Below are 12598 nucleotides of genomic sequence, written 5' to 3' on the forward strand. Positions count from 1 at the left end.
AGGAAACTGATGTCCTTAAGAAATTAAGAGCATTTTCAAAGTCCCAGAGAAATAAAGGAAGACCTTAGATATCAATTCAGTACCTGTCTATTTCCATTATAAGGAAGGCAGAGAAATGATACTCAGGTCATTATAAACTCAAGCCTTCCACAGTGTGAATTGTCATAAGATTTATAACTTTTATTTATAAATTACAGTTATATGACCACCACCTGTTACTTTCTAGATACCATGGATATTGGAAACAATTCTACTTCGGGAAAACACAATGAGAAAATAAGTAAGAATGAATAAGAATTTGCTTGATTTTTATGTTACAAATGGAGTGTTTTTTAATGCTAAAGCTTATCATCGTTTTTTATTCCTTTCAGAAGACAAAAAAATGAATGTCTTTTAAAGTAACTATTTTTTTCCAAAATGGTTGTATCTTCATGTTGTATTTTATTCTGATTTTAAAATATGTTTCTTATAAGCATTGGTGTATGTCTTCTCAGAATTTTTCTATGCATGTATTAACTCAGTTTGAGATATATTTTTATACATCTTCATATGGTAATTTTATACATACTTTTCCTTTTCTTGCTTTTTAAAATTAATATATCATACCTAAGCCCTAAACACATTTAACATTTTAATTGAACTATAAAAAGTCTTATTTGGTGCTTTCACATGCACAAGTCTTAATTTTTAGGGTGGTTGAGGATTTTTCATTTGTTATTGGTCATTTATTTTTCCTCTTTATTGAAGTCTTTGTCATAGAGTGCTGTGAAGTTTCCTGTTGTGGTGTTTTTCTTTTTCTTACATTGCTGAATGAATATAGAAAAGTTTATCTGATATATACATTAAATCCTCACCATATGTGTTGCTAATATGTTGTCCCATTTGTTTTCCTTTCTTTTCCTTTCCTTTTATTTTATTTATTTATTTACTTATTTAAATTTAAGATTATTTATTTATTTTAGAGACAGAGAAAGCATGAGTGGGGACAGGGGCAGAGGGAGAGGGAGAGAGAGAGAGAATCCCAAGCAGACTCCCTGCTGAGCATGGAGCCCTACTGGGGGCTCGATCTTATCACCCTGAGATCATGACCTGAGCAGAAATCAAGAGTCAGATGCTTAACTGACTGAGCCACCCAGGCGCCCCTGTTGCTTTCCTCTAATGTTTGTTAATGGACTCTTTTGTCCTAGAGACATTATAATTTTTTAGGTAGTCAAATTTTCAACTTTTCTCTCTCTGGCTCTTGGGTTTCCCATCATTTTTATAACAGCTATTTCTAGCTGAAGATTTAAAAAAATATTGTCCCATATTTGATTCTAGAATCAAATGTTTGAAGTACCTGATTATTTTTAATGTTTACACCTATAATTCTGTGGGTTTTGCCTCTTTGCTTTTATGTGAGGTCGGAATTTCAAAAATATTCCCTACTCTACTACATTGTGATTGAAGCTGCCACTTTAATCACACAGTGCCTTTATCTGTCTATATACTAGATTTTCTTTTGCAATCAAAGACGCTACAGAAAAGAAGAGAGAGCTCAAAGGTAGCACCATCCTGATGACTCACTGGGGGAGAATTTTAGAATCAATTCAAGAAGATCCGCCCCCTCACCTCCTTCCCAAATTGACTGGAATCTCTGATTAGAAATACACTGGGTGTTATATGTAAGTGATGAGCCACTAAATTCTATACCTGAAACCAGTTTTACCATATATGATAACTAACTAGAATTTAAACGAAAACTTGGGAAAAAAAAAAAAGAAATGCATTGAAAAATGCAGATTAATTTTGGGAGAACAGAGACTATTACCCACTTATTCACATCTTATTTAATGTTCTTCCAATAAGAATCTTCTTACACATTTTTAAAAGTCTTATGTGGTGTACAAATTTGTTTGTTACTATGAATATCTTTTTTTCTCTATTACATAATACCTGGAGTGAATTTAAATGAGACAACTATCTCAAAATCTTTATTTAAATAGGAAATCTGTGGTCATTTTATTACCCACTTGCATGTGAGGAGCTCAGAATGCCAAGGATTTTTTCCTAATTTAATATATAATCTTATAAGCATTTATACAGTTTAGGGATCCAGATATCAGTTAAAATATGATAACTCGTATGGAATTGTTGAATCACTATTTTGTACACCTGAAACTGGTATAACATTGGAATTAAAATAAAATTTAAAAAAATATGATGGCCAGGCCCAGGAATTATCAAGACAGTCAATCAGAATTAAGGCTACTTTGGAACTGTTTTCATGCAAAGTGGTAATAATTTTTAATTTGGGGGAGTATTACAAGGCCCATTCGAATTAACTCTCCCAAGGACAAATTTTTATTAACAGAGAAAAGAACAAATTGGTAATGGTTACGAAGAGACATATCTCCATATTTTACAAGAGAGTAAGACTTACCTTTTTATGAAATTTCTCAATTTAATGCTTTGTCAAATCATATTCTTTATGTTAGTTTATGGTACAGAATGTTCTTTCTCCTTCCACAGCTATAGGTTGAGAGGGACTTTCCCTCCATCTCTTTCTGTAATTCCTTGTTAGTTTTACATATATAAAGATTTTTATTTATTTATTTGAGAGAGTACGAGAAAGAGCACAAGCTGGGGAGAGGCAGAGGGAGAGGGAGAAGCAGACTCCCCGCTGAACAGGGAGTCTGACTCGGGGCTCCACCCCAAGACCTTGGGATCATGACCTGAGCTGAAGGCAGACACTTAACCAACTGAGCCACCCAAGCACCCATCCTCGTTAGTTATAAAAACTTACATTTTCAAATCTGATTTCTGGATTTCATTAGACAGCCATATAAGAAATGCAAGCCCATGGAGTTCAGAAATACATAGTTGGCAGAAAATAGAGAAGGGCCTGAAAAGGATTTTACCTAAAAACAGCAAAATAAGTACATAGAGATTTTTTTCTCCTATAGCTTCCTACCTATTTCTTAAATCTGAATCAGCTTGAGATCCCATGTTTTTTATTTTCAGATTTCCTTTATTGTCTTCACCTAAATACATAATGTGAATGATTTGTTCAGTATTTAGGTGATGGCGCTTATGATACCTTTTTTGTTTTTATTTATTTATTTTATTGAAGATTTTATTTATTTATTTGAGAGAGAGAGAGAACACAAGTGGGGGGAGGGGCAGAGGGAGAAGCAGACTTCCCGCTGAGCAGGGAGCCCAAGGCGGGGTTCCATCCCTGGGATCATGACCTGAGCCAAAGGCAGACACTTAACCAACTGAGCCACCCAGGCACTCCAATGATACCTTTTTTTTTTTTTAAAGATTTTATTTATTTATTTGACAGAGAGAGACACAGCGAGAGAGGGAACACAAGCAGGGGGGAGTGGGAGAGGGAGAAGCAGGCTTCCCGCAGAGCAGGGAGCCCAATGCGGGGCTCGATCCCAGGACTCTGGGATCATGGCCCAAGCGAAGGCAGACGCTTAACGACTGAGCCACCCAGGCGCCCCCAATGATACCTTTTTTAAAAAGACTACATCTTAATAATATTATATACACATTATTACTTACAGGCTAAGTATTATTACCAGTTCTATATTTTTTTCTTTTATCTCCAAATACTGACGACCCTTCTTTATCCACATTCCATTTACCAGACCTCATCCTAATGGGTTTCATCATAGTCCCTTGTCACTGCTTTGTTTACCCACTGCACCCTCCCAACCCTTCCACAACTTCTCTTTCCTTGTAAATCAGACTACCTCTATACTGACAACCATCAAAACTCAGCCTCCCTTCAAAGTACTCATTTTAGGTGAAGATGCAGACTTCAAAACTGCCCATGATTACTTACTGGAGTAGCATGAGAAATTTGGCAGAATGGAAGGAAGAGCCAGATTTAAGGGCAATATGAGTGTTCCCCCAAACAGGGGTATGGAAGACTTCAGTAGATAGGTCAAGATCTTGAAAGACTGGACAAGCTCATGCTCATGCTTAAGACTGGGTAGAACCTTGTTGGCTGCAGATGAAGTCCCCATACCTCAGCCTGAAGGATATGACAGGACAATTCACAGTCACCCCTACTTCCACAGACTAAGGGGATGAACCCAGAGCTCCCCTTCTTTTTTAAGCTCTACGTTTAACCCAGAGGCAGAGTCAAGGATCTCATTTGCAGCATGGCTCAAGGTATAATCACAACACTGGTTCCCAGTGACATTTGTGCTTATTGACATAACCCCACAATACAGAAATCTTGGGTATTAAATGCAAGGTGAGAGGCTCTGTATAGCCCCACGATGATGAAACAGAGAAGGGCTAATTTTGCAAGGTTAGGCCAGTGTAGTACCCCAAATATTTAGGGTGTTTTCCTTATTTAGCTGTCTTTGCCCCAGGTCAAATGTACTAGCATCACAGGAATTCCTTCTTCCTGCTACATGGCAGGTGAGAAAAGACTCTGCATTAGAAATAGTTAACCCTTTACATATTGATGCATCCAAGAATATGTTGGATGAATAATTTAAATTAATAAATTAATTCTCTTGGTGAAAAATTGAATCCACATACATAATTGTACAAAATATGTACTTAAAGCAAAAAAAGAAAAACACAATAAAATAAAGGGAGGGATAAAGAAATGTCAGAAAAGTACAAATTACAAGGTTGGTGTGTGGGTTTCTTTTTAGAGAGAGAGAGAGAGAGAGAGAGAGCACGCGCGCATGAGTGCATGAGTTGGGGGAGGGGCAGAAAGAGAGGAAGAGAGAGACTCTTAAGCAGGCTCCACGCTGAGCTTGATCTCACAACCCTGAGATCATGACCTGAGCCAAAATCAAGAGTCAGAGGCTTAACTGACTGAGCCACCCAGGCGCCCCTAGTCCCTTTCTTTGAAGATTGGTGATTTTTGATTGTAGATTCTTTGTTATGGATAGTGATGTTGTAATCAATGTTGTTGGTTAATGAGAGTTCTCTGTAGATCCCATTATGAAGGTGAGGCTACCTCTGGACTGCATGTTCCCAGGAGGACTGTAAAGATTAACCATAGCTGGGTGGACCTCCTGGCCTCACAGGAGAGGCAGGGGGAGGCAGCATGTGTGGAGAGCAGTGATGGAAGGGGAGGCAGACTTCTTCCCAGGAGCCTGGGCCTGAAGGGATCTGAAGGGATCTGTCCCTGACAAGCTGGTTTCTCCAGTCAAGAGGGTGGAGCTGGTGTGGCTTGTCTGAGGGTGGCCTGCAGTGATCACCTGATCATGGCCTTTCTGACAGGGTTGTTGGCTACCTCTTACCTCCTAACACCTGGCAGACTTTGACATCAGTGTGATCAGGTGAGTAAGCTAGGAGAATATGGTCCCTTTCAGGCCATGTGGATGAATGCACTCAATCTTTTGGGATACCACAGCCTCCCACTTACTCCTTCCTGGTGCACTAATAGCTCCTTCCTGGTGATTTGGTGGTGGTGGTGGTGGTGGTAGTGGTAGTGATGATAGCGGTGGTATTGTTGGTGGTGGTCCCTTCTTAACTTCCTAATATCTACATATTAGAATGCCCAGGGTTTGGACCTGAATGCTTTCCTCATCTCTAACTATACTCTTTCCCTAGGGATTTCATCTAGTCTGGTAGCTGTAAACTCCTTCAATATGTTAATGATTGCCAATTATATTTCCCCTCCTCTAATCCCTCTCTTGAGCTATCAAGTCATAAACCCAAACTCTTACTCCAAACTTCCACTTGCGCTCTAATAGGTGTGTCAAATTTGACATGTCAGATTTCTTTATTCCAGTCCCAAACCTGTCACTCACAACCAGTCATCCTTATCTCAGTAAATGGCACTATATCTACTCAGCTGCTTGAACTAAAAATGTAAGAGGTATGCTTGATTCTTCCCTTTTCCTAACCACTCCCCATACTGACTCATCATCAGGTTTCAAACTATGTATCAAATTTCTCCTTTCTTTATCTGCCTTGCCACTTCCCCAGTTCAAGCCCTATCATCTTGCATATGGAATACTGCAGAGTCCTCCTAACCAGTCACTCTGCTTCCATTCTTGCCACCTATAATTCATTCTTCACTCAACAGCCTGCCACCCAGTTGCTTACACCCTTTCAAGGGTTTCCAATTGAACCTAGAAAAGCATTACACAAGCTGCCCTTGATCGCCTCTTAAATCCCATCCCTTACCATTCTTGCTCTCACATGCTACTCTGGCTCCTGTGAACAAACTGAGTAAGTTTCTGCCTCAGGACATTTGCACTTTCTGTTGACACTAATAAAATGCTTTCCCCCTAGCTCAGATATCTCCTCCTCATAGAGAGGCCTTCCCTGATCCCCATTTCTGAAATATCCCCTCTAGCCTCTTTCACATTATCCTTTGACCTGTTTTTTATGCACAGAAGATATAATCTTTGTGTAATCTAATTTGTCTATATTTTCCTTTATGATTGCACTTTTCAATCTTGTTTTAAGAAATCTTGACATAACCTGAGGCTACCTTTCAGGTTACCTTTTCATACCTTTCCTATTTTACTGAACATCTTAACCAGTGAAGGACAGGATCCAGTGAATAAATGCTCTCTCTTCCATTTCTAAGATGAACAATTTTTTTAAAATAGCTCTTCAAAGGATCCCCACCAGGATCAGGACCCAGTTAACCACAGTGGCAACCATCCCAATTGGCTTTCTCTCCTACTCTTTGCCTCTTCCCAGTTCCCCACTCCAGATCCTGGACACAGTTTCACAAGTAAACTTCCTAAACACAACCCTTATCTCAAAATCTGCTTTTGGGTATACCAGGCTAAGACACTCTTATTTCTTTTCTCATTTAGATCTTTAATCCTTTTGGAATTGATTTTTTTTCAACATGGATAACCAATTGTCCCCGCTTCTCCAATTACCCCAATATAATGTCACATAGGGCACGCCTCACGCTACCGTATGTCTATATGGTTTTGTTAGGGGGCTTTCTAGTCTGATCCATTGCTCTATGTAATTCTGTATCAATACATAGCACATTCTAGTAGTATAACTTTATGATATCTTGATATCTGGTCGAGCAAGTTTCTTCCAATTTGTTTCTTTTTCAAAATTATCTTAGCTATTTTGGACATTTTCTCTTTCATATAAATTTTGGTAGCATCTTGTCGAGTTCCCTTGAAAATCCTATTGAATTTTTATTGAAATTGCTTAGGATAAATTCGGAAAAAAACTGACATTTCTAAAATAGTGAGTCTTCCAATTCATGAACATGATATATCTCACTACTTATTTATTCTGTTTTCTTTTTATATTCTTCATTCATTTATTCAACAATCATCTATTGCCAAAGCTGCCCAATAGGGGTAAAGAAGTGAAAAAAATCTAATTGAACTTACATTCTGGCAGGGGTAATATAGACAATACACAAATAAATATATAATATTGTAGATGCCTCTGATTACCTCTTAAAAATCTCATTTCTTTTTTTATTAACATACAATGTATTATTTATTTCAGGGGTACAGGTCTGTGATTCATCAGTCTTACACAATTCACAGCACTCATCATAGTAGATACCCTCCCCAGTGTCCATCACCCACCCACCCCATCCCTCCCACCCCCCTCCACTCCAGCAACCCTCAGTTTGTTTCCTGAGATTAAGAGTCTCTTACGGTTTGTTAAAATCTCATTTCTTTTTTTTTTTTTAATTTTATTATGTTATGTTAGTCACCATACAATACATCATTAGTTTTTGATGTGATGATCCATGATCCATTGTTTCGTGTAACACCCAGTGCTCCATGCAGTACGTGCCCTCCTTAATACCCATCACCGGGCTAACCAATCCCCCCTGCCCCCTCCCCTCTAAAACGCTGTTTGTTTCTCAGAGACCATAGTCTCCCATGGTTCATCTCTCCCTCCGATTCCCCGCCCCCCTTCATTTTTCCCTTCCTTCTCCTAATGTCCTCCATGATATTCCTTATGTTCCACAAATAAGTGAAACCATATGATAATTGACTTTCTCGGCTTGACTTATTTCTTACCATCCTTTTCTTCACACACCATTCTGGCCTTCTTGAACAAACTAAATAATTTTCTGCCTCAGCACCTTGGCACTTGATATTGACACTATATCAAATGCTTTTCCCCTCACCTCAGCTCAAGTGAGGAGAAAACAAAGAGTAATGGAGGCATAGAGTGACAGAAACCGTCTGGTATTCTCACTGTAAGCATCTTTGCTGTAGATATTTTTGTTACAAACATTTTTTTTCCACATAACTAATTGGCTGTAAGGCAATTTTGCCATAAAAAGTTTAAAAATAACTGGTTGACATTTTGGTTTCATTTCTTCATTGACTCAGAACTCATATTTTTCTATTATATAAAATTGTAGCCTTCATAATGATCTGTACTGTGGTACACTTTGAGCCTACATTTCCCACAGAATTTTGGAATATCCGTCAATGGACATGTAACAATATGCTGAGAATATACAACAGTGTAGAAAGCTTTCACAATGCAATACAAAGCTCAGTTACAGATACGCATCCCAGTATTTGGAAACTGATACCTCTCTTAATGATGGAAGAAATTTTAGTGAAAAAAGAAAAAAATGTAATGCTGAACAAGGAGATAAATCAACAAGCAAAAATAAAATGTATAATACTATGAGCAAAAGACTTTGAAGACAAGTGCTTGGGTATAATCCACAAAATAAAATCAGTTACTTGTGCAGTATTGCCATGAATCTGCACTATACATTTTGAATGTATTCAAATGTTTTTTAATTGCCCGACAATGTCCTTTGAATTTTGTTATTCATTTTTCATGTTTCATTATGTCCTTTTTAACGAATATCCTTCTTTTATTTTTCATGATTTTATCTTTCATGGCAAAATTGCCTTATGGCCATTTAGTTAGGCAGCAAAATGTTTGTACTGAAAATGCTTGCAGCAAAGATGCTTACTGAGCAACAACCTAGCACGAACAGAAACATGCCGTCTTATATGGGGTGGCCAGTGAGAACCTCACTGGCAAGCTGAAACATAAGTAGATGTCAAATGAGGTGTAGGAATAATCCATGGTGCTGAGGCTGAGAAGACCTCAGGGCAAAGGCTGAGGCAAGACACGTGGGATCTTTCAAGGAATGGGAAGGGGACTACTACTGGCTGGTGAGGCAATGAGGGGTGAGTGGAAAGTGGTTTTTAAGGTCATGTAGACCTCATAGGCCATGATAAAAAACTTTGGATTCTTGTCTCAGTAAGAGGAAAAGACACTGGAGACTTTTGAGCTAGGGAACGATATAATCTCAGTTAAGTTTTTAAAGGATTGCTCTGTAAGTCACATGGAGAATAGACTTTAGGAGGGTGGGATGAGAGGTCAGTAAGGAGGCTGTTGTAATGACCTAGGCAAGGGTGTTGCTGGCCTGGACTAAGCTGGTAGCAGTGCAGGTATTCAGAAATCGGCAGATTCTGAAAACACACATATAACACACCAACATGTATGTAAGTGTATATTTTATATGTTTTATTTATTTATAAATACATAATTTAAATTATATACAAATATATATAATATAAAAATATATAACACAGAAATATATTTATACAGATAAATAGAATATATAATATATAAATATGAATGTGTCATATGTGCAAATACATAAAACTTATAAATTATAAATAAAATATATGCAGAATATGACAATTACATATAATTAAATATAATATACAAAACATCTCTATAAATTATATAATATATAATATGTAAATATATATAAACTGTAAAAATATTATATTTATATAATACATAAATATATATAAATAATATGTAAAGTTATAAAACTATTTTATACATATAAATATACACATATACAGTTTATATATTATACATAAATAAATATATAGTATTTTGTATATAACACTGTAGTATAATATATATAGTTTTATACATATAAGTATGTAATATGTTATATATAGTATATAAATATAAATACATATATATGTATATATAAAAGTCCCCAATATTCCTGGCCATCTGGAAGGCCACACACAGGTCTAGGGAAGTGCGTATACCCAGGGCTGGGCACAGGCTCAAGAAAGACCTAAGAAAGCCCTCACCTCTCACCTCTGGCTAACCAGGAGGCTCTGTGCAAGCAGGAAGTGACAGCTAAGGTGGAATTGTAAACTGCCTAGCTGTGCATTAAAGGCATGCATCAACACAAGCTTTTATAGCCCCTTGACAAATACTGGGAGACTTACCAGTTCCAGCTATTTAGGGAAATCTCTTTCCAGTCATTAGCTGACCACTAAACTGAGCTGACACTTCAGGGACCACATGGCAAAATACAACGACTTAACAGAATTAGTTCAGAAAAATAGCACTAAATAAACAACAAAACCAACAGGAATAATAACCAACGGCAATGACAACAAACTGGGAAAAGGAGGATATCTGATCTCCAGAGTTATCATATATTATTTAAGATGTTAGGTTTTTAAGAAAAAATTACTGGACATGCAAAAAAAGCAACGAAGTATGGCTCCATACTCAGGAAACCTAGAAACTGTACCTGAGGAAGATCAGACACGGGAATTACTAGACAAAGACTTTAAATCAGCTACTTAAAACATGTTTAATAAAGCCATGTGTAAAGAAGTAAGAAAATGATTTCTCACCAAGCAGCAAATACCAACAAAGAAATAGGAATTATAAAAAAAAAGGGCCAAATATAAATTCTGAGAATGAAAAGTACAATATTTGAGAAAAAAAGAGAAAAGTACAATATTTGAAATAAAAAACAATGAAAAAAAGTGGATGTATTCTGAAACCACATTGCTTCTGTACTCATATATACATATCCACATAGATGTACATATAAGGCTAATTTTCATTATTCGGAGTAGATACATTCTATAAAGTCACCCCAAACACAGAATTTGCTAATTTTGAACCATTGCTTCTAGAGGAAATACAGGGTTCTGTTCCTGTGAACCTGTGGCCACAACATACTAATCAATACATACATCTGTATTTTTGTGAGTGCTTCTATTTAAAGATACCTTGTTTAATATATACATTAATTCATAGATGTTTGAACTCATAGCCAACACCACTAGAACACATGAATAAAGCTTATCTAACACACAGATTTTCTCCACAAGGGACATCACAACCTTTTTGGAACATGAGATAGCACATCAGCACTACTACCATTTTAAACAACAAAATCACCAACAAAAGCACTAAATAAATGTGTCATCAGTGACTTGAATGATCCACTGCTCTGCCCATGTCTACGAATGGCCATGAAATTGCCACAAGTTTTGATTTGGGGGTTAAAGATAACTTTTAGCAAGTGGGTGAGTTCACAGATATGGAATCCATGAATAATGAAGACGGACCATATGCATGTATTTTTTTTTCATTCTTTCTAAAGTTAGTGTTTTCTTAAATTAGATAATGCACAGGTTCTCATAGGAAATATTTTCATTATTGTTATTTGCTAGATAGTCTGTAATTCGGATTTATATTTCCTCTTGGCCCCAAGTGGGAAGAAAGGTACATCCTCTATTTTTTGGACATGGAGTTGAATATGAATTAATCATATCAACCTTGTTAAATGTATTAATTGGGCCTCCTCCTTTTGTGCACTTGACCTCTCATGGACTGAGAGAGGTAAAAATAAAGTTGCTACTAGGAGTAGTTGCTACCTAATTTTCATTGTATCTCCCGTAATTACTACTGGCTTAAAACTTTTTGGCCTGAATTACATCTCCTTTAATATTCAGACCATGACTCCCTGGTTTCTTTTTGTTGATGTATGCTGAATATACTTTTGCCTATACATTTATTTTCAACATTTGTAAAATATCTTTTTCCATGAGTCTTCTGTATACGATTAAAATTTTGAGTTTAGGGGCTCCTGGTGGCTCAGTTGGTTGGGCATCTGCCTTCGGCTCGGGTCATGATCCCAGGGTGCTGGGATCAAGCCCCACATCGCGCCCTGCATTGGGCTCTCTGCTTGGCGGGGAGCCTGCTTCTCCCTCTCGCTCTGCCTGCCGCTCACCCTGCTTGTGCTCACTCTCTCTCTCTCTGACAAATAAATAAATAAATCTAAAAAAAGTTGGAGTTTACTCTGTAATTCAATCTCAAATTCTTTATTTAAATAAGTGAATTACATCCATTTACTTTTACTGATAGGACCAAAATGCAGTCTTCTTTCTGTCATACTAATTTTATATATTATATATTACATATTACATATTACATATTACATATTACATATTATATATTATATATTACATATTACATATTATATATTATATATTCTGGGGTCTTGGATATTGAAAATGTCGACACTCTGCATTCTGTCTTCTATGCATTTATGTGCATGTGTGTACTTCTGATAGGAAGGTTTGCATTTCTGTTCCAGTGGTTACATTTGGGTACATGGATACCTAGCTAGATTAAACCTCTCAATCTTCCCTGTGGCTTGCCCGGGCCTTGTGACTAAGTTCTGGCCAATGGACTCTGAGCTGAAGAAATGTGAGCCACTTCTGGGTCTTTCCCTTAAAAGAAAAGAATGGTTGAACTGTATTCATTTCTCATATTTTCATTGGTTGGGAGTAAGTATATACTTCTGATATTTAGAAAT

General features: G+C 37.0%; 1 protein-coding gene across 9 annotated transcripts in view; it reads left to right on the forward strand.

The window, feature by feature from the left end:
- The window catches only part of SP100 (SP100 nuclear antigen), a 95974-nt gene that overhangs the window by 53122 nt on the left and 30254 nt on the right, over positions 1-12598 (forward strand). For 8 of the 9 annotated variants that reach the window (XM_078071442.1, XM_078071443.1, XM_078071437.1 and 5 more), the window contains one exon: positions 227-280. In XM_078071442.1, coding sequence (XP_077927568.1) covers positions 227-280 — 54 coding nt within the window. Of the gene's footprint in view, positions 1-226; positions 281-1490; positions 1662-12598 lie in introns of all 9 variants that reach the window. The other variant, XR_013447404.1, reaches the window with a different exon arrangement.

Source organism: Halichoerus grypus, chromosome 4 (assembly GCF_964656455.1).
Source record: "Halichoerus grypus chromosome 4, mHalGry1.hap1.1, whole genome shotgun sequence".
In the NCBI taxonomy this organism is placed as follows: Eukaryota; Metazoa; Chordata; class Mammalia; order Carnivora; family Phocidae; genus Halichoerus; species Halichoerus grypus.